Source organism: Abrus precatorius, unplaced genomic scaffold (genome assembly GCF_003935025.1).
Source record: "Abrus precatorius isolate BTA unplaced genomic scaffold, Abrus_2018 Scaffold9, whole genome shotgun sequence".
Taxonomy (NCBI): domain Eukaryota; kingdom Viridiplantae; phylum Streptophyta; class Magnoliopsida; order Fabales; family Fabaceae; genus Abrus; species Abrus precatorius.
Window position 1 is genome coordinate 25,637,844 of NW_020874439.1, and position 22,991 is coordinate 25,660,834.

Genomic DNA, 22,991 nt, shown 5'->3' on the forward strand with positions numbered 1-22,991 from the left:
TTAGTTAATGTTTTTTTTCTATATTGTTGCTCGTTCCTTTCATTGGAAAAAAATAAATTTGCTTGAATTATAAAATTGATATCAATGAATAATTATAAAGGATCAAAATCAATCATTTTACAATCTAAACTCCTAAAAGAAATTTTAATCGAGGAATTATTTTTTTATGAGATCCAATCTTATGAAAAAGTTATTTATTAATTTAAAAAATATAAATAAGACAAGGCATTGTATTTGGTATACTAAAGCAATTAAAAAACGCAATAAACACAAATCTAGATAATCAAACTCTTAATAAATATCTTCTGCAAGTAAAATGACCATTTTGCCCTCGTTATGTTGTTTCTAGCAACTAATCATTCAAACAATTTCATGTAAATAAGATCAAAATAGGAGGATACAAGAGGAATAGAAAGCACCATGGAAAATAATAATAATTAACAATACTAATAATTTAATAATAAAATAATTAGTAGATCCCTTCCTCTTCACCCCTTTATTCCTATCAGAGGAAGCAACAACAACAACAGAGGCATCATCGTCGTCGTCATCACCACCCCAAAACTCAAAAGAGTCAAAGCTTCAAACCGTTCTTCTTCTTCTATATCTTTGCAATCTCGTTTTCTCTCTCCTACTTTCTCTCTCTTCAACCCTTTCCCTCAAAGTTCCTAAATTTTTCTTATCAGGTGTGCCCGAACTTTCCTTTTAGCCATCTTCAACCCCGTTTCCCGTTATTGCCAAAACCCCTCTTTTTCGGAATTCCTAATCGGAAACCCTAGCTCCCAATACCCCATAATTTCATCTCCACAATTAGCTTCCGAACAAGGGGAAAAACAAAAAAAAGTGAAAAGGTTCAGGATTTCGCCGCTCAAAAACCCTAGTTTTGGATCTTGCTTTGCAGTTCAAATTTTGGCGCTTTTTCTCGCATTAGGTTCAGTTTTTAGGTTTTGAAATTACAGGTTGAACCCCATGTGGATAGCTTGGATTTGGTGTGAAGTGCGATTTTTAGACGATTAAGCAGGTGGGTTGTCTTCAAAATTGTTTTTTGCATCTGAAGAAGTTTCATTTGGTGCCCTAGTTACTTCAGAGGGCAATATAAGCTGCTAGGTGTTTTGAGTTGGGAGGAAAAAATTTATAAGTAAATGGGTATTTTATTTATTTATTTATGTTTTGCCTATGAGTTTTGGACTATACTTATGGATCGGAAATGGTTGATTAAATTTTGCTACTTTCTTTTGTCTCATATAATTTATTACATCAGATATGTGTTGGAGTTATCATTCTGGCTACCACAAGATGATTGGTCACAAGTTTATTTTCTAGTTTGAAGAGCTGACACTTCATATAGGTACAGTTTCCATTTTTATATTCATTGGAATTCGCTCTAAAAAACTCTTAATAGGAAGATTCCAATTTAAATAGTTGCACTCTACTTCAATATCTAAAATGTTATTCGCTTATTTATAACTTCAATATTTACATTTTTTTTGACTGTTTAGTTTATGTTTGCCCTTTTTAGAAGTAACTGTGTTTTTTATGGGAGTATGAATGTTAGCTTCAATTTTTATTGGTTAAGTTGCTCAAATTCTCTGTCCTCTATTATCTTGGAAAAGCTGGATTCAGCAACGACCAGACTTTAGTATTTTGTATCCTTTCACTTTCCAGAATATGTTTAATGTCTAGCATTTTAAAAGCAATCTGCCAATGGAGTTTGATATTCTGATCTATTTGGGGCTCTGCATTTTTTTTAGTTATCAATTTTGTATCCTCACTAGTTAGAATAATAAAATTTTTCCTTGCATGTTTGCAACCCATGGTCCACCAATGGCGTCCAAATTTGGGATATATAGTTTTAGGGTGCGTTTTAATTCACAATTTATTAAAGCGCTTATTTAATAAGCTCTTTTTTAAATGATATCTTATGCCCTAAATTTAACTATGAAATTTTTTGGGATAATATGAAAAAAAACTTATTTTAATAAGTTATACCAATAAATTTATTGAAATAAGCTAAAAGGAGCTTATGAAGAGTCATAAGTTGTTTTCATCAGTTGTTCATAAGCTCTTTCAAACAAGCCCTTAGTGTATTAGGATTTCAGTATGTATCCTTTAGCAGCTGAAAGAAGTTCAATAATGCTTTGTCAATTGCGTTAATCTTTTTTATTTCAATTGTGCATCCTGTTTTCTTCACTTTATTTAATATGCTTTTTGTTTGCTTCATTGGCATTGGAATGAATGACTTGGGTGGCACTGTCGATCATGCAGTTTAGCTATTACAGCTCCTTGCAGTGGTATGATGCCGAGGGCAGTATGCTGGTTATAGTTTGGGGAAATGCAAAGGTATCATGCTGGCAGCTGCACTAGTGCAGTTAATAACAGTACAATAGGTGGGCCATCTGCTAGAGACACTGGAAGATCTGATTCACCTTCTTTGCCAGCTAACTTCTCTGTAAGTTCAAGGTAAGTGAACTTCCTTCTGAGATGGCCCCCTTATTGCCAATTTCTCGTCATCAGTGATTGTGACTAGTGCATATATGACAAAGATACTGCAAATTCCAAGTAATTGTGTGACCTGTGCTACACAATGGTTTGCTTTATATATATATATATATTCTGTTAGCTAATAATTTACTTCAAGTATAGAATGTTCCAAGTGCAAAATACTTATTTTATCTTGACTTTTCAGTTCTTATTAACTTCTTAAAAAGTTCAATAGTGTCCTCTGATACCACATATTCTCCACTTATTTTCTTGACTATCAAACTGTCTACTTTTGATGTTCTGTTTGGACGGTAGGATGGGCAAGCAATATTAGGTGACATCGTACATATCCATTCTCATGACTCTAGTGGTTTAGACCAGCAGAGTCAAAAATTGCTTTAGTGGGATACTGGGTAGCCGGATGATCACTATTATGATGTTTTGAGATGCTCATTAAGTAATTTATAGTACACATGTATAAATGGTGAAAAATAAAAAATACCCAGAATTAAAGATGTACTCATGATAAATGATCAAAAGTCAAAATTTGAAGATAAGTACATAGCAGATAAATATGAAACACCAGTTTCACAGTGGAACAGATAAGGGATACTGAGACTTAATATAGAATAGAGGATCAAATACATGAGTAGTGCTGTTGAGATCAACAGATTTTTTTTGGAAACTATCACAATCTGGCAAGAAAATGCTGCTGGAGAAATGGATGTGTGGTTTGTCTCTAGACTCGGAGAACTTTGCATGATGATGCTGTGACTATGATATTTTTCCCTCATTAATCATTGAAAAGGGGTAAAATCCAAAGATCACCACAAAAAAGTAAAGTAAAACTTAAATGCCTTTAACAAGTAAACCAAGAGTGCAACCAAAGAAAAGATAAGCTTTAAACGTTTTTAGCCCTATTTTTGTGCTTTTAATGGCCATAATTCCACAAACCAGAAACCACAACATGACACTGCTTCTCTAGCAGCCCAGCGCTGCTGTGGCATGCCACTGCTATAGAGCGCTGTTAGCTAATTTGCTCATAAATAGCAACAACGGAAAATGATAGTTGTAAGAAAGTTGGTAAATACAGGGTTGAAAGTTTTCACTTTTTTGATTATTTTCTTTCTGTATAATGGTTATGTTTGCAAATTTCCCTTCTATTTTGATTTTCTACTCTAAAAATATGTTCTCTTTTTTCATGAGAAATTAATGTAAAATATAGAGGAATAATTTAACAACTATCTGCCTTGATGTGTTGACTTAATGAATGTGGAAAATGTTAGTGTTAATTGGTTTAATTTTTATTTTTCATTTTTTAATTTAAAATTTAAATACTTTTTTTTAATCTGCAAAGTTAGCAAATATTTATTGGTGGATTGGTTATATGAAGTAAGGAATTTATTGAGTCAGACACAAAATTACAAAGAGAAAGGTGACAAAGAATCCTCCTAAAGAAAAAAACAGAATACAGAACAGAAAACAACTGAGAAAAAATTGAAAGTCGATGTAACAAGGGTTTCCAATCCCTCAACATATGTTAGAAAACCCCCATTAAAAAGGCTATGTGCTGCTGTATGCCAAATAGATGCCAAACACTTGGTCTAAAACATGATACAACAATAACAACACCTTATTCCACTAGGTGAGATCAGCTGCATTGATCACATGACGTTGCTAGGCTCACTCAAAAACTAAATTCTCATAGACATTATTTACCATGAGATATTTTTTTATAATTTTTTTCAAAATTCTTTTATGATCTCTACCCTTTTTCATAGATTAAAAATGACACAGTCCATTCTCCTCATTATTGTTTTTAGTGGCCTTCTTTGCATATGTTCAAACTACCTTAACTGAAATTTATGTCATCCTCTATTAACAGGCGTTATTTCAATATTTGTGTACACTCATTTCATATTCTGTCCTTTCTCATATGGTCATACATTTATCTTAGCATTCTCAAAGACTTGGTGTAAAATGTGATGAACCAAAGAAGCCTCCTTAAAGATGGGACCGTGTCTCTCCAACCAATGCATCAAATTTTAGAATAAATGCACAATGTCACAAAATTTAGCCTCTTCAGTTCTACTAAATCCAATACCATGAAAAAACTCATGACGTTAATTATCAAGAATTTGTCCATGGACGTAGGGCATACTGAACAATCACTGAAAATGCCAAATAAATAAGGAGTGCCACACAAAGACCATGGCAGAACAATGTAAGAACAGGTGAAGAAATTATTCTAAGATGGCACCACACATTACATGCATTTGGAGAAAGAGCCTTATGTGGCCTATGAATGTTCAACATGTCATTTATATTGATTCTATTGAGTACCACAATCCAAATATAAGACTTGACCTTCGAGGAAGTGTTGGATTTATGCAAGGGTTTATGAGGAACTTATACCTATGCGAAGGGGTTATCTTATATATTGTTAGGAATAGAAAACTATTCCTGGGTCCACAAAAACTACATAAAGTATGGTTTAAATTTCCAAGACAGGAGTGGATTGTGTAATTTTCATATAAATAATAGAGAACTTTGACTCTAGTTCTGCAGAAGTTGTTTTGATCTCTGTTCCCCCTTTCAGTTATATTTTTAATCAAGATTTCTTCATTTTCATATCATTTTAATAATTGTTTTATTATTTTTGTGTGCTGGAGTGATTCTACCATACCATTTCTAGTTTCTGAATATTGTTAATCATTTGAAGGTGAAGGGTAATAGGGTACTGTGTTGGTAGTTGTTTTTTTCAAAAATGGATGCAATAGATTTGTTTTAGTACTGTAATACTATAAATTGGAAATCCAGCCATTTATGTTAATAATGGCATTTTAAATTCATTTATTTGCCTTTGGTTTATATTCGATTGACCTAATACTGCCAATGTTTCATATATCTATCTATATAGTAGCATATTATTTTTTTATGCTGAATCTGAAATCTAATTCTGTTCACTTTGAACACAATGGTTTGTGTTTGCAGGCGACAACCACCGCTAAACCCATACAAGTTGAAGTGTGATAAAGAACCCTTGAACTCTAGGTAGTTTCTCTTCATAAGGGCACACCTGATAAAATTATTACTTACTTTTTCTTCAAATTGACTACTAGTGCTAGCCTTAGGCTTTATTGGGGCCAAATTTTCATATATACAAAAATTACATGTACAGTGTTTTCCTTTTCACCTTGTTTATCAGCTTTTTCTTTTGTTTGTAGTGAGTTGGAATAGTTAAGTAGTTGAAAAATTGAAGTTGTTAAGAGACTTGGCTTAAATTGTAGGAGAGGAATAGAAGTGCAGGATTCTGATCTACTATTCTAGGAAATAGAGCATTGCTTGGTGTTAGCAGGGGAAACTCTTGGAAGGAGTATGCTCTGTCCTTTTTCCTTATGAGATTCCATAAACCTTTGCAGATTTGTTCTCTTTCTCTTTTGTCTCTAGATTTTTCAGTTCTTTCTTGTTGCTTTGTAACAATTTAGTCTGCACTTTGAGATGCCATATTTTGGGGATAATGTTGAACCAAGAATATGGGCTCTTCAGAATTTAGCAGGGTTCTCAAAGAAGACAGTGAGCAAATAGGGTGCAATTACATCTAGATTTGCATGTAGAGAAGTTTACTAAGGAAACTGACAATGAAGTTACAACTTGCTATGAAAGATGCAATGTGCACTAGTTTCACTTCTGGAGGAAGATGCCAGACTTGACTAGGGAATGGTTTACTGTAATGTTGATACTGAGGTTCGCAGAACAAAACATGGGCAGCTTGTATGAAAGATTATCCACCTTGTGGAAAATGGGATCTTTTGATAAGTATGTGCCCATATTCCTGATAAACTATTACTGGGGTATTTCTTAGGTAGTTGAGGAGTGATGTGAAATGCTTGGTTTAGACAGACCTGTGTGCCACCAAACTCCTTTTGGACCTCAGTCCTGTGTTCCAGAAGCACAATCAGGTATCATCTCGGGGGAGGCATTGTGCCAAGAACAGGATCAGTTGGGGGAAATTACAGTGGGTTTACCTGGACTGTTGTAACCAAGGTTTGTTAAAAGCGAGAGTTTAAGAAAACTCGTGAGGTGCAAACTTGACTCATTATCTCATGCAAAGAAAATATTAAAAATAACAATAGTGAAGTAAAATATAATATCAAAATTTAAAACATACTAAAATAGTTAATCATACAATGCCAATAATCACAGTTGCTGCTAGTAAACAAACGCCATTCACTTTAGCAAGAAACACAATCTACTCACTTGAATAATGCAGAATAGTGAAGTAATAAAGCAAGGACAGGGAGGGTCAACAATGGTCAGTGAAGGAGCTCTCTGCTTGCCCAGAGTCCTCTCTTTTAGAGGATCACTATTCGGAGGTCAAATGTGGTGGTCCTTACCACTGCAAGAAGCTCTCTGTTTCATTTGCACAAGGTCGCCAGAGCCTGGTTGTCAAATGGCTGTTGCCCTGGCTCTCTGTTCGTTACTGTTCGCACGGGATGTTGTCACACGAAGTCTGTTTGCTGCAAGTCATCGTTCTCTGTTTGTATCTTAGAGTTGCAGGTCACATGATGTTGCTGTATCAGTCCGTTGCAGATTGGTTAAGAACTTTCACGAGAATAAAGTTAACCCTAAGAATAGGAAACTCAGCTGTTTCAGTAGAAATTGTGAACTCGGTAGTGAACTCACGAGTTTACATGAGTTCAATTGAATTCATCCGAATTTAACAAGGTGTGAGATTACAAGTGATACAACTCATTTTGGGTACCTAAACTCATAAACTTGTACGAATTTACGAGTTAAAACTAGAGTTTTTAACAATGGTGGTAAGGAACACCATTGTTGGGCTTATTCAAGATTTAAGAATGACACACGGCTCAAACAATGATTCAGAAAAAGTGTGCAAGAAGGAAGTACAGCAACAATGCGCTCCACCACTAAGCCCAATGGCAGTGGTTTGTACACTCAGTGAAATGGTAGTTAGGTTACTCTACTAACCAGGGTTATGTAAGGAGAAGAGAAGAGGGTAGATGTTTTTACTATTGCCAACCAATTGTTCCCTGCTCAGGTACCCCCAATAAAAAAAGTATGACGGTGATGACTTTAGCCTGAGATTAACAAATGGAAAGGCATTTACTCAAGACTCCTTTTCACTAAAGTCCAGGTAAGGTAGACTGGACGAATATGTCTGTTTTTGCAACTCTTCATATCTCCTAGTCTATATACTATGGCCTTGGTAACTGTTCCTCACCAGTTCCTTATCATGGGTCAGCTGAGTAGGATCTCTCTTGGTTATTCCTTCTATAGTTGGATTATTCCATTAGTTGGATTGGGTCCACTTTTTCATTATGAGGCTGAACCTTTTCAGCATTAGGGTATTTGGTTTGCCTGAGGACTACTAAACAGGTATAGTACCAGTTTGGGGGAATAGATGGGAAGAGTGTTAAGATGGAATCCGACGAAGAATAATTGTAGTTAGAAGGATATGGTCACTATCTAATATTGGTTCTGCACTTTCAACCTTGCTGTCAAGGTTGAACTTCAAGTGGACGGTATTGATAGGGCCTAGGGAGTAGTTACTTTGAATAGTTAAGTGGTTGGGTTGTTAAAGTTGTGATAAGTGTGGGGACTTAGGTTGGGATTCATATTTATTAGATTTGAAAATGGGCGATGGCTCAGTTGTAAAAGGGGGAAGCCTTACAGGGAGAATTCTCTTCTTTTTTCTATGAGATTCAATAAACTTCTGTAGATTTGTTTTCTTTAGATTTTTTTTCTCAAGACTTTATCTTGTTTGTAAAATTACTCTTAAGGCATTAATCTCTTAAGGCATTAAGCTTCGAGGTGTCATTATCTTGTACATTTACATGCAAAACACTATTATTTGAATCTCAGGCTTGGGGCACCAGACTTTCATCCCCAAACACCAACTTGTCCAGAGGAGACTCTAACAAGAGAATATTTGCAATCTGGATACAGGGATGCAGTTGAGGGACTTGAGGTATGCCATTAAGTGACTATTTCTTTAAAATAAGCTAAATAAAACATGCACTGAATTGTTGTTATCTTGTTTTCCTCATATGTTGTTTGTAAATTTTTGAGAGAACATGTCCAGGGTAATTGAATGTTTGGAACTGTAGGCTGTTATATATGTCTTTTTATGTTCAATTCTCATAGGTTTTTTTTATGCGGTGATCCCAACTATAGGGAATAACTAAAGAACTGCATGTATAAAAGCAGTCTGGTGTTGGCCCAAATCGTTTATATTAGATTTGGTGGGTATTATACTTGCTAATGATGTGTTAGGTACTTCTAATAAATCTTATGCTGGTGTGACGATCATGTTACTTTTGGATTGTATTATGCATGTATCTGTCTGTGCAAGTGTCAGTGAGGTTGATATTACAGATTTTCCTTTTAAATTTCAAATCTGAACCTCCCACTTTTCAAGGTAATTGAAATAGTGATCTAGGCATGCATAATTCTTGAGAATTATAGCTCTCTTGGTTAGTTGTTGACATAAAAAATTCAAATTGTGCGTTCATAAGATAGATTATTTTAAACTGTTCAAACCTGCCCTTTTTTCTGGTGTCTGTTATTTTCTGACATTGCATTGCTTCCTGTGTTTCTCAGGAAGCTAGAGAAATTTCGCTGACCCAGGTTCCACATTTTAACAAGGCAGTTGTTCTTAATTGCAAAGAGGTGAATCTCTTGTCTCATTTCTTTTTGGAGATTTTGATGTCCACTTTATTTATTTATTTTATGACTTTGCTCTGAAATTACTGCTCATCTCTATTTTTATTTTGTTTTTCATTGGAAGCCTGTGTGGATATAGGTTAACTTGTTAGTTTTTAATCTACTTTCCAGGCCATTAGAAAATGTCTTAGGGCCATCAATGAATCTCGTGCTCAGAAGAGGAAGGTGATGATCTTTAATCTGTTATGCAATCTATTTATCCTTGCTGAACATTCTACTTCTATAGTATGTCCATATTTGTGTGTTTTCTTCTAGCTTAATTTAGATTTAGTGCAGTCACCTATCTTGGTTTGTTATGGAGGTGTTTGATCTAAATGATAGCATTTGATTTGACAGGCTGGCCAAGTGTATGGTGTGGCTCTTTCAGGATCACAACTTGCTAGGTCTGGCGTTTTCCCTGAACTAAGACCCAGTGGTGAGGACTTCCGGAAGAAATGGATTGAGGTATACTTCCTGATAGTCTTGCTCCTATTGCATTTTTTTCTTTGTGCCAATTCCAGTATATTAACTGTGGCCTCTCAAATTTGTTTCGGATATGTTTTGGCAAAATTTATATGAAGAAAGCACAAGGTCTTAATTTGAATGGTTAAAAGATGGTTGTAGTTTTGATGTGACTAGTTGCAGGATGTGAATATGGAGGGATCTGGAATGTTTATATGCTAAATAGTTCCATGCAGGCTGTAGCCATTCATGAATTTAGTAGAACTGATGTATATAAGCTACTATGACCAATTCCTTAGGCTTTTGGTTGTTATGGCTGTAAAATCTCTGAATACTTTTTGTTCAATGTTACTTGGTGGTTCAATGTCTTGGGAAATTGTGTTATAGGGCTTATCACAACAGCACAAGCGATTACGCTCGTTGGCTGATCATGTTCCTCATGGTTATAAAAGGGCATCACTTTTAGAGGTTCTTATCAGGAATAATGTTCCATTGCTCAGAGCCACCTGGTTTATCAAGGTTACTTACCTCAATCAGGTAAGGATGCTTTAATGTTGGTATATTTACCTATTGTGCCAAATTCATATATTTTGATATCTGAAGGTAGATTATGATTGAACTTTTCAGGTTCGACCTGGTTCTGTTGGTATATCTTCTGGGACTGCTGACAAAATTCAGCTGTCTCGCTCTGAGGTTTGGACCAAAGATGTTATCAATTACTTGCAAACTCTTCTGGATGAATTTTTCTCAAAGAATACTTCTCATTCTACTCCTCATAGTCGAGAACGATCACCACAAGTGCCTTATACTGGATCTCTTCAGCATAAAAGTGATCCATTCTTATCAGTTTCTGATGGTGAAGATCCATCCTTACATTTTAGATGGTGGTATATGGTGCGGCTTCTGCAATGGCATCATGGTGAAGGGTTGCTTCTTTCTTCTCTTGTCATTGATTGGGTGTTGAATCAACTACAGGTATTCCTTATACATCATTTTGCATTTACCAATTTTTATGTGCTAATGAAAATATAAGTGATGCATATATATTTTTTACTGATTCTCAACCTTCAGGTTTTGATTTTTCACATTTCTATTCCTTTCAGGAAAAGGAACTGCTTGAGGTTTGGCAGCTGTTATTGCCTATTATATATGGTTTTTTAGAAACTATTGTTCTATCTCAAACTTATGTGCGCACTCTTGCTGGATTAGCTCTCCAAGTCATTCGTGATCCTGCTCCAGGTGGTTCAGATCTAGTTGATAATTCCAGGAGGGCATATACAACTTATGCTCTGATTGAAATGCTCCGGTATTTGATACTTGTGGTGCCAGATACTTTTGTTGCTTTGGATTACTTTCCTTTACCATCCTCCATAGTTTCACATTCAATGAATGATGGGAGTTTTGTACTAAAGTCAACTGAATCGTCAGGGAGGATAAAAAATAGTTCAGATGATTTTGGTAAAATTATTTCATGCATTCAGAGACATACAGAAGATCTTGCAAAGGCTGCAAACCCAGGCTATCCAGGTCATTGTCTGGCTAAAGTTGCAAAGGCCTTAGATAAATCTCTTGTGCTGGGTGATTTACGCATGGCATATAAATTTCTTTTTGAAGATCTTTTTGGTGGAACTGTATCTGAAGGTTGGGTTGCAAAAGTCAGCCCTTGCTTAAGGTTATCTCTGAAATGGTTTGGGACTGTAAATACACCCCTTATATATTCAGTATTTTTCCTTTGTGAGTGGGCAACGTGTGATTTCCGGGATTTTCGTTCTACTCCTCCTCACGACATAAAGTTTACAGGTAGGAAAGATCTTTCCCAAGTGCATATAGCTGTTAGACTTTTAAAGATGAATATGAGAGATGCAAAAATTTCATTTAAACAAACAAATGAGAGAATTCAAAGAGCTGGTCATTTTTCAAAAAATTCAAGTCAACGGCATAATTGGAATTATGTGGGTAATGTATCCAAATTGAAATCTAGTTCAAAATGTGTGGACCAGAGTACCAGTCCTTCAGTTATATTTGAAAGCCCGGGTCCTCTCCATGATATTATAGTTTGTTGGATTGATCAGCATGTGGTGCACAGAGGGGAAGGTCCCAAGCGCCTACATCTATTTATAGTGGAACTCATAAGTGCAGGCATCTTTTACCCCTTGGCATATGTACGGCAGCTGATAGTGAGTGGGATCATGGATATGAATGTCAATGCTGTTGACCTGGAGCGACAGAAGAGACACTATCGCATCTTAAAGCAGCTACCTGGACGCTTTGTCCATGATGCTTTGGAGGAATTAGGGATTGTTGAAGGGCCACAGCTCAAAGAAGCCTTGCAAATTTACTTGAATGAACGCCGCCTCATACTTCGTGGTCCTTTGAGTCAGTCCCATGATGATGCCAGTGGTGCCAATTTATCTGCTTCGAAGCAAAAGCAATATCCAGCTTCTACAAAGGGTGGAGTTTTGAAAGTGCCAATTGATCAGAGAAGAACTGCTATTTCTAACACAATATCTTCAAAAAATGCAAAGGATGATGCTAACGTTGAAGAACTAAAAACAGCCATCTCAGTACTGCTACAGCTACCTAATTGTTTATCTAATTTAAGCACTACAGGCTCTGATGAATCTGAAGGCAATGTTAGGAAACCTATCTGGTCTCATTACAGCAAGATTGATTCTGTGGAGGCTACACCTGGGTGTGAAGAATGTAGCAGAGCAAAGAGACAAAGGTTAAACGAGGAAAGAAGCTCATTTGTTCAAGGGCATTCTCCAGTTCATTCCGATGATGATGATACATGGTGGGTGAAGAAGGGAATGAAATCCTCGGAGCCTCTCAAAGTTGATCAACCACAAAAGTCAACCAAGCAGGTGACTAAGAGTCGACAAAAGAATGTCCGTAAAACTCAGAGTCTTGCTCAGCTGGCAGCTTCTAGAATTGAGGGTAGCCAAGGGGCGTCAACTAGTCATGTGTGTGATAACAAGGTAAGCTGTCCTCACCATAGATCTGCTACAGATGGAGATGGGCTGAGGTCTGTGGATAGCATACGAACAAGTAATTATGGGGATGTAGTTTCCATTGGAAAAGCACTAAAGCAGCTTCGCTTTGTTGAGAAAAGAGCAATAGCAGTTTGGCTGTTGACTGTGGTCAGGCAGGTAGTTGAAGAGAGAGAGAAAAATCTTGGTAAAACTGGTCAGTTTGGCAGGCCTTTTTCCATGGTGGAGGATAGAAGCTCAATACGGTGGAAACTTGGTGAGGATGAACTTTCAACAATACTTTATTTGATGGATATTTCTGATGATTTGGTATCAGCTGTCAAGTTCCTCCTTTGGTTGCTACCAAAGGTTCTTAATAGCCCCAATTCTACAATTCATAGTGGGAGGAATGTTTTGATGCTGCCAAGGAATGCGGAAAACCAAGTTTGTGATGTGGGAGAAGCATTTCTGCTATCATCACTAAGAAGGTTTGCAGCTCTGCTCTCAGTTATACTTCTATATTTTTTGTTTGCTGTCTCTTTGCTCTTCCCCTCATCCCAGCATTTCCTTCTTATTCTTGTGGCATTTGCTTAGCTTAGCAACACCTTCAAAATGTGTGATATAGATACTATACTTTATGAGGTACCCAATAAGCTGTTGTATGTGTTCCTTCCTGTACTCCCCTTTCTTGCCATCTTTAATTAGTTCAGCATCGATTAAATCTTGCATTGCTCTCATCTACTCAGGATTGCCAAAATAAAATCCTATACTTACAAATTAACAACACAAATAACTGTTGTTCTTGTTATAAGGGGGCCTGTTTCAAGTTCTAAACTAATTTCAGTGCAAGTTTGCTGAACCTTCAGTGAAGTTTTAATGACTTTTTATGGGCCATCCTATCTTTTTTGTCATTCAACCAGTGCTTCATAGGCAGTCTTTAAGCTTGTGTTGGACAGTTTCTGTATGTATTTTTGGGATGAGATTTTGTCAAACTTGTCTTGTGTATTGTATTTGTTGTAGGTATGAGAACATTCTTGTTGCAGCAGACCTTATTCCTGAAGCTTTGTCATCTGCAATGCATCGTGCTGGCACTATTATTGCATCTAATGGAAGGGTTTCAGGTTCAGGATCTCTAGCTTTTGCTCGGTATTTATTTAAAAAATACAGCAATGTGGCTAGTGTCATTGAGTGGGAGAAAACATTTAAGACTACATGTGATGCAAGACTTTCCTCTGAACTTGAGTCTGGTAGAGTGGATGGAGAGATAGGGTTGCCCTTAGGAGTTCCAGCTGGAATTGAGGACCCTGATGATTTTTTCCGTCAGAAGATAAGTGGCGGTCGGTTGCCATCCAGAGTTGGTGCAGGCATGAGGGACATAGTGCAGCGTAATGTTGAAGATGCATTCCCCTATCTTTTTGGAAAGGATAGAAAGATTTTTGCTGCTGGTACACCAAAAGGTCCTGCTTTAGAAAAATGGGATAGTGTATATCAAATTGCTCAAAAAATAGTTATGGGTCTGATTGATTGCATAAGGCAGACTGGTGGGGCTGCTCAGGAAGGAGATCCCTCTTTGGTCTCATCTGCTGTTTCTGCAATTGTTGTTAGTGTTGGTCCAACTTTAGCAAAAATGCCTGATTTTTCATCTGGCAATAATCATTCAAATATAATGTCAGGTACAAGTTCATTGAATTATGCTGGATGCATTCTGCGAATGCATATAACCTGTCTCTGCCTGCTTAAGGAAGCCCTAGGAGAACGCCAAAGCCGTGTATTTGATATTGCTCTTGCAGCTGAAGCTTCTAATGCTCTTGCTGGTGTTTTTACACCAAGTAAAGCATCTCGAGCTCAGTTTCAGATGTCTCCTGAAGCCCATGATACTAGTAACTCTATTTCAAATGATATAGGAAGCAACCCTAATAAAGTTGTGGTTGCAAAAGCAACAAAAATTGCTGCTTCTGTTTCTGCCCTTCTTGTTGGTGCAATTTTATATGGTGTTACCGGCCTGGAAAGAATGGTAACCGTTCTCAGATTAAAGGAGGGGCTAGATGTGGTACAATTTTTAAGAAGCACAAGATCCAATTCAAATGGAAATGCTCGTTCAGTTATGGCTTTTAAGGCAGATAGTTCAATTGAAGTTCATGTCCATTGGTTTAGATTGCTTGTTGGAAACTGCAGAACAATCTGTGAAGGGTTAGTGGCAGAACTCTTGGGTGAGCCATCTATTATGGCTCTTTCAAGGATGCAACGTATGCTTCCTCTAAACTTGGTCTTTCCTCCTGCCTATTCAATATTTGCCTTTGTTAAATGGCGGCCCTTCATTCAGAATGCTAATGTCACAGTTCGTGAAGACATAAATCAACTTTACCAGTCTCTAACAATGGCCATAACTGATGCTATAAAACATTTGCCTTTTCGAGATGTATGTTTTAGAGACTGTCAGGGTCTGTATGATCTTATGGCTGCAAATGGAAGTGATTCTGAATTTGCAACCTTGCTCGAGTTGAATGGTTCTGATATGCATTTAAAATCTACGGCATTTGTTCCTCTACGCTCCAGGCTTTTTCTAAATGCCATGATTGATTGTAAGATGCCACAATCTGTTTATTCAAAAGATGATGGGAGCCGGATTTCTGGACCTGGTGAATCTAAAATTAAGTTCACAGATCGTGAGTCTAAGCTTCAGGATATGCTTGTGCATGTTTTGGATACCATGCAACCTGCCAAATTTCACTGGCAGTGGGTCACACTCAGGTTGCTTTTAAATGAACAAGCCCTCATTGAAAAACTGGAGTCTCATGATATGTCTTTAGCTGATGCTATACAGTTGTCCTCACCTAGTCCAGAGAAGGCTGCTGCTGCTTCTGAGAACGAGAACAATTTCATTCAAATACTTCTCACAAGGTTGCTGGTTAGACCTGATGCTGCTCCCCTTTTCTCAGAGTTGATTCATCTCTTTGGTAGGTCACTAGAGGATTCAATGTTGTTGCAAGCTAAATGGTTCCTTGGAGGTCAGGATGTTCTCTTTGGTCGGAAGACCATCAGACAAAGACTACATAACATTGCTGAGAGTAAAGGACTCTCTGTTAAGGCCCAATTTTGGGAGCCATGGGGTTGGTGTAGTCCATGTACTGATCAAGGGACTATCAAAGGGGATAAAAAGAAGTTTGATACTGCATCTCTTGAGGAAGGAGAAGTTGTTGAAGAGGGAATGGATTTGAAAAGGTGCCTCAGAGGGTTATCTCAAGTGTCTGACACTGAAAACTCAAGCTGTAACCAGCAGCAAGTGACTGAAAGGGCTCTTATTGAGTTACTTCTTCCTTGCATAGATCAAAGCTCTGACGAATCCCGCAATTCCTTTGCAAATGATTTGGTGAAACAGCTAAGTTATATTGAGCAACAAATAACTGCTGTTACTGGTGGAAGTAAGGCAGTGGGAGCTGCTCCTCCCGGTGTGGAAGGTCAGACAAATAAAGTAAATAATCGCAAAACTATGAGAGGTGGAAGCCCTGGATTAGCTAGACGACCAACAATGGCAGCAGATTCTTCCCCACCATCTCCAGCAGCCCTTCGAGCTTCTATGTCATTACGTTTGCAGTTACTCCTGAGATTTCTTCCTATTCTTTGCACTGACAGGTATTGAGACTGGATATTCCTGTGTGTAATTTAGCATTCTTGTTGCAGGATTGTTGCCACTCTAGAGTTATCTTTTTCTTGGATGAATAGTATGAGATTATCTTTTTTAACTAGTCATAGTTAGTAGTTACCTGTCGAGTGAAAAACAAAAAAGAAATATTGTGGCCCTTTTCTGTTTTCTTGAAATATATAAAAAATGGAGCTAATTGCAATATGATTATTTTCACATTTCCTGAAATACGGTCCCATTTAATGTGATGATTAGCATGGGTCCCAGCTGTGGGCGCTGATTGTGATAGTTTTTCCCTGAATCAAAATGGATTTGAGCTTTAAATTTTTGGGTGTTGGAAATCAGTTAAATCTGTTAATTATGGCTCTTCAGAAGTGAAACTATCCCTATTTGTGCTGTGATCATGAAGGTATTTTATGTATGTATGATATGTGATGGAACTATTTCATCGTAGAATGTTAAATTCCATATGTTCTATTTTGTAGGGAGCCGTCTGTGCGAAGCATGAGACAAAACCTTGCCTCTGTAATTCTTCGTCTACTTGGTAGCAGGGTTGTGCATGAGGATGCAGACATTTCGGTGAATCCTGTGCCATCTCTGCTGAGGAGGGAGGTGGAGTCATCTTCTGATGTTGCTTCTACTGCATGTGTGGATTCTTCTTCTAGGGGTCTGTTTGATCGTTTGTTTTTGGTTTTGCACGGGTTGTTAAGTAGTTATCCTCCAAGTTGGCTTAGGCTGAAGCCTATTACAAAGACGAGCAACGAACCTACTAGGGAAATTTCTGTAATTGACCGAGAATTATTGGAGACTTTGCAGGTTTGATCTTTTAGCCTATAGATGTGTATAGTTTTTGTTTCTAGTCACTAGTTCTTATTAGGTGTTGGTTCAACCTATTTAACACTAATCTAACTTACCTTAAGAAACTGGTTGAAGCAGAAACATAAAGATTCTTTGATTGCTTTAAAGCTCTATAGCTGATTGGAATCTTAATTCAGTTAAACTTCTGTTTTACGGATTTATAGGTGCTATTGCTATATATAACTTATTTTTCTTAATTGGATAAGATGGCAATGCCGGAAACATTTCTTCAAGACTGAAAAGCAATGAACTTGTTATATGATAAGATCTTCTGTCTTTGCTGCTGCCTATGAATCACTGATTCTTGAAAATTTCTACCTTGCCTGTGTTAGGTACAAACCTTTTGTCAAATACCGTACTGAATGCTCCTTCAACGCAAAATGTTTGCTTCGATTGTGTAATATTTGGTTTTTTAATTTGCTGGGGTGTTTTTTTCAACAAATGTTGGATATAATAAGATTGTGATGGTTTCTAGACTTCTATTTTCTGATCACTAATATTGCAAATAAAAACTCTTCTTTTTTCTTCATCTTCATCCTTCAACCATGGAATGGCCCGACCATTATCTTTATATGATGGTTTTATATGTTTTCTGAAATGATATCTAATTTTTACATACATGTTATGGTGCATCATGCTAAATCCCAATTTTTCAAGGAATGATGTATCCCATGTTGTACTATGGTTGTATCGGTGCATCATAAATTGCTACTAAAACTTTACAATTTGTCAATGTTTGTGTTTGAAATGCTATTTCAATCTTCCTAATATTGCTTATCTAATGTTCTATTGTCTGATGCAGAATGACTTGGACCGTATGCAACTGCCAGACACTATACGGTGGCATATCCAAGCTGCAATGCCCATACTCTTTCCCTCTATGCGGTGCTCCTTATCCTGCCAGCCACCAACTGTGTCAAACAGTGCTCTTGTTTGTTTTCAACCCAGCAATACAAATCCTGGGATTAACTCCAGTGGTTCAACTATACCTCAGAGGAACTTGGTTCTATCCAGGGTTGCAGCTAATGCATCTGGGAAGTCAAAACAACAGGACAATGATTTGGAAATTGATCCTTGGACGCTTTTAGAAGATGGTGCTGGATCTTACCCTTCTGCTGGTAATACTGCTAGCATAGGAAGTGGTGATCATGTTAATATTCGAGCTGCCAGCTGGCTTAAAGGGGCTGTAAGGGTGAGGCGGACAGACCTTACATATGTTGGTGCAGTGGATGACGATAGCTGATTAACGATAATTTTTTGTTGGTTTGGAATATACAAACCCCTCAGCAAGTGCATTTGCAGTTTCAGTATTCATATTGGATGCATGAATGGCATGAAGATTCCATTTTGTGCATGCCCTTCTTGTGTTGAAGTTGAAGGGAAGTTGAGGGGGCATTATTTTGAAAATGGGTGAAGGATTGGATGGGTTCTAATTCATTGTTGAAGAGAAGAGGTGATGTCCTCACAGGTCATCCTTTGGGTTCTGGCCTGGTTGACTACTAACCTGTTGATCACCCCCAATCTGGATTGTGCACTTCGTGCACAGTTCAGAAGGTTTGTTGTATATATAGGGATCATTGTTTCACTTTACCAATTGATCTGAGTAATATAATCTCAAGTGATTTGTAGCTGTTTCATGCTCATTTTTATTTGTCTAGTGCACCCTTGTGTGCGCAGTGTCTATATATCTTTCAGGGGCGCAAGCACACACAAGGGCACTCAACCATTGTTTCTTTCCACATATTAAGATTATCAAAATTATGTGCTTGATATGTAGCATTACCATAATATTTGCTGACAAGTCCAGAGATAATTTCATTTTTACCTGAATATTTTATCAGGAAAAAAAATTATGTATGCACGAGTAGCGAGGGAAAATTTTGTTAGGTTTGATAAATACACACATTTCTGTTACATGCAGTATTGCATTTGGTTTAAATGAGCAATGCATGTTAAAAAAATGTTAAACCAGCGTTTCTTTTTTGTTAATTTAAGCAAATATCTTAATAAAACCAGAATGCCCTTCCATGAATATTTATTTTGTAACTGTAGGAATCTTAAATTATCATAGCATTCAAATGTGTTCCATTCGTCTATAAATTGCACATTAGACTAATAAGAGGCCTATGAGACAACTATTATTGAAACAAACGATTTTATTTTCTTCTGGATATTGTGAAAAACTAACCAATAGGAAGTAACATTGGCATTAAGATGGATAATCAAGAAAGGAAAGCAACATCACTAGTTATAACTAACGTGATGTGAGCTACAGTGCACTGCGATTGGAAGAGAAAAACTGCACAGGAAGATGAAAAAAACATACAAGTGAACAAAAATTAATGAGAAAAATCTTTGATATTATTTGGAAGAAATCCATGCAAGGAAATTTTGAAACAGAAAAATCATTTACGAGTAACCGAAAAAGAACCATGCTTCAGTTGCTGTTGTAGACAATTTCTCGCAATATTTGAGTACTCTGACGACAGCCGTAATTTAGAACTTAGCATGCTACTTCTCGCATACTGCACAATAGACTGCATTTCAACTTATCTTCTGGAGGACAATCGACGAGAATACGAGATGTTAATAAGTGAAATATAAAGGACATGTTCTGAAAAGGATGAACCAAAAATTATCATTTTTACTTCATTGCTTGGGTGGGAAAAAGTGGGGAGAAAAAATGACAATAGTACAATGAAGTTGGAAGGATTCAAAACAGCAGTTTATTCAACAATCATAATCTAAGTAAATATAAAACAGCTCAGGATCTAATCGTACAAACATGGCAGCTTTTCGCAATTGCATTCAGGAACTTCCTAGTTCCCTGTTCAAGTAGTCAATGAACATTCGTTTTGCACTATTTGCATCAGAAGGAGGTGGTGGTCCACTTAAACTCGTTTGCCCTGTTAATTTTATAAAGGTACGCCGCATCCTTCGAAGCTCTGGCAGACCAACTAACCTTGAAATATTGATTGCAGGTAAGTCTTTCCCTATGGAAATGCCATTAAGTGGCCCGCCAATAGCATTAGATTGGGCTTCTACTATAGCATTTGTGACCTCTTGTGTTGCTTTGTCCAACTCATAGAGAGAATTTGCATCCGAAGAACGTGTAGTTTGTGTTGCAATAGTTGGTTGTAATATCTTAACATCCCGGGTTTTGGAGTCCACCTTTTTGGTCAAGTAGGAGACAGCGTCTAAAATGGCACGGGAAGATTTCTCTGTCCCATCTCTGTGTGGCCATAACTCAAACAATGGAGAATCCCAGCGGTTTCTTCTATCTGGTTTTTCAAACCTTCTTACCAAATCTTCAAATATTGAATCATCATAATTATCTTCTCCTTTCTCCCTGCGCTCTTCATTCCATTTCCTACAATCAGTTTCTTCAACATTGCAGTAAACCATGCAGTATCTGATCCCTGCTGCACGAGCCAAGCACCATAGCTCATATCGGTAACCCTTAATGTTATTCAAGGAATCTACTATAATGATGCTATCTTTGGACAGAGACCGATCTACTTCCGACCTAAGCACTCCTCTTAAATTCTTCTCTGAAGGCATATTTGCATAGCTTTGGTTACGATCAAGATGAAAGCAAGCTCCATCTATGATCCTCACTTGCTGGTTCAATTCTGATTCTTTGAGAGCTTCAGCCAGACAGAGTGCTGCTTTGGACTTCCCACTGCATGGCTGCCCACATATTACAACCAGTGCCATTCAGAAAGAAAAATGGTTCTAATGTCTAGTGATGATGATCTCTCTTCAAGGACACCACTATACCTACCAAATAATATTGCAAGACAATTAACAAGCCACTAGTAGAAAAACCATCATGGACACCAATCCAATTATATCCAAAACTTTTCCATATAACACTACAAAACACCCCAGCATGTGTGGATTAGCTTACATTTTCTGCTCAAAAAACTTATAATAATAGTAAAAATAAAAAACTTAAATAACATTTATAATTAGACAATTTTCGACCTCAAGAATTAATCTAATCACCACATGCTTCAACAAATGAGTGGAATATGTACAAGGTGGTCAAAATCGAGATTCAAGGTTGGAATAGAGGAGGAGTGTTGGATCGTAGGATCATAACACTACTCGCAAGAGTCAACTAAATCTAAAATACTAAATTATATTTAAGCACACGTAGAAATGCATAAAAAGTAGCATAAAGAAGATAAACCATAACAAACATTTAATAAAACTTAAACATGCATAAAGTCTTAATCCGACTCAAAAGCCATCGCAAGTCTCATAACATAAATATTATAGTAAACAAAACTCATGCATAAAACTAAAGCATAAAAGAATCTTGACACTTATAACAACAAAACAGCCCACAGCAGGTTAGGGTTAAGTATTAAAAATCGGCTTTTTAGGTGAAACGTGCCGTTCCTGCGATTCAAAGCTCATTTTAACGAAAATTAAGAGCTAAGTATATCCAAACACACCCTAAATATCCGTTATAAGCAGATTATTATCGATGGATCAATAAATAAATAAGAATATGGAAATAATTAATAGACCAGAAAAGCAGAGAAATCGTGAATGAGTGAAAAAGCGCAGCACTATGGTGAATGATGCACACACCCAATGCGATTCAATTCAGATTGTATAAAATAGAGATTTTGAGGGTTAATTACCGAAAGAGTTGAGAACAAGGCTATTGGGTTTTGCTCACTGCGTCGCCAAAGGAACCTCTCTTCTGCTTCTGATTCGTTTACACCAACACCAACCTTTTTCTTTTTTATTTATATGTATATTTAAACGACGTAGTTTTCTAGTAAATCAGCGCAGAACATAAAACTCAACCATTTATGGGTTCCTATAAGTAAATAATCATGTATTTTTTTTAAATATTTAATTTGCTATACTAAATAGAGTACAATTAATCGTATTTGGTGCGATAAAATGTAAATTATTTATTTGTATGAACTAACGATGGTTTATCGTACTGAATACTTAACGATTTTACTGCAAAGAAGTCGAATTTTAATTTTAAAAGGATCTTTATAAAAAACATGAAACTACTTGGCTGATCCTATTTTGTATGAATTTGGCTTGAGTCACCAGTTATTTAACTTGCCAAGTCAAATTCATATCAATTTGTTAGAAGAACTTTATTTGTTGGAGGGAAAAACAAAATTGCTCTGAGAAAGCGTGTATTTTCAACAAAGTTAATATATTATGTTTGTCAATGAAAGTGAACTTGCGATGAAAATAATTAATCGAGAAAGAAGTAAATTTTTTAAACTTTTATATTATAAGAAATTTATTCTAAGTATAAGACGTAAAATTTTCAAAAATACCCTCATATATATACTTTAAAATTTATTTTATATTATTATTTAAATTAAATTAATTCTTTTATATCACTTTTAAAGTATTATTAATCAATTTATTTAACCTCAATCTTTTTAAATCAATATTTACAGCATTAATTCTTGCGAAATAAATCGTAACAATATTTTTGTCAACTTTCTTGACAAAATTTAAATGGATCCTTTTTTATCCGTAAAAATGGGCTCTTAACTAAGCATGAGTGGCTTACCTCACATTTCCTCACATTTTGTGTTCAAAAGAACTAATAATAATAATAATAACAATAATAATAATAACATTTATAACCAAACAATTTCCTTTTTCAAGAATTAATCTAATTGACACATGAAATATCAAAAGACAAGACGGATCTTATAATTCATGATTCAATAAAGTACTGAAAGAAAAAACGTCTAAACAACAACTCATGAACATGATTGAAACTTGAACAAGCAACGCTTATACACAAGTTACGAAAATAATTTATAATTCTCGTAAATTATTTTTAATTTATT

The 22,991-nt window shown here is 36.4% G+C and overlaps 2 protein-coding genes across 5 annotated transcripts; one reads left to right on the forward strand and one right to left on the reverse strand.

Moving 5' to 3' along the window:
* Positions 1-513: 513 nt before the first annotated feature.
* Positions 514-19,054, forward strand: LOC113850207 (mediator of RNA polymerase II transcription subunit 12). The gene is made up of 13 exons (XM_027480630.1): positions 514-1,021; positions 2,266-2,460; positions 5,476-5,535; positions 8,371-8,476; positions 9,109-9,177; positions 9,343-9,396; positions 9,568-9,675; positions 10,060-10,209; positions 10,300-10,647; positions 10,776-13,129; positions 13,662-16,274; positions 16,770-17,100; positions 17,945-19,054. Exons 2-13 carry the CDS (start codon positions 2,333-2,335, stop codon positions 18,383-18,385), a joined length of 6,762 nt encoding a protein of 2,253 aa, XP_027336431.1. The 5' UTR covers positions 514-1,021; positions 2,266-2,332; the 3' UTR covers positions 18,386-19,054.
* Positions 19,055-19,486: 432 nt separating this feature from the next.
* LOC113850209 (protein KTI12 homolog) lies at positions 19,487-21,887 on the reverse strand. 4 transcript variants are annotated; one of them, XM_027480638.1, is made up of 2 exons: positions 21,798-21,881; positions 19,487-20,922 (listed from the first exon to the last, which is right to left on the reverse strand). In XM_027480638.1, exon 2 carries the CDS (start codon positions 20,857-20,859, stop codon positions 19,951-19,953), a length of 909 nt encoding a protein of 302 aa, XP_027336439.1. In that variant the 5' UTR covers positions 20,860-20,922; positions 21,798-21,881; the 3' UTR covers positions 19,487-19,950. The 4 variants fall into 4 exon arrangements, with proteins under 4 accessions (XP_027336439.1, XP_027336440.1, XP_027336437.1 ...); XM_027480639.1 differs by having other exon boundaries at positions 19,770-20,824; positions 21,798-21,876; XM_027480636.1 differs by having other exon boundaries at positions 19,772-21,017; positions 21,798-21,887.
* Between the last annotated feature and the right edge of the window lie 1,104 nt (positions 21,888-22,991).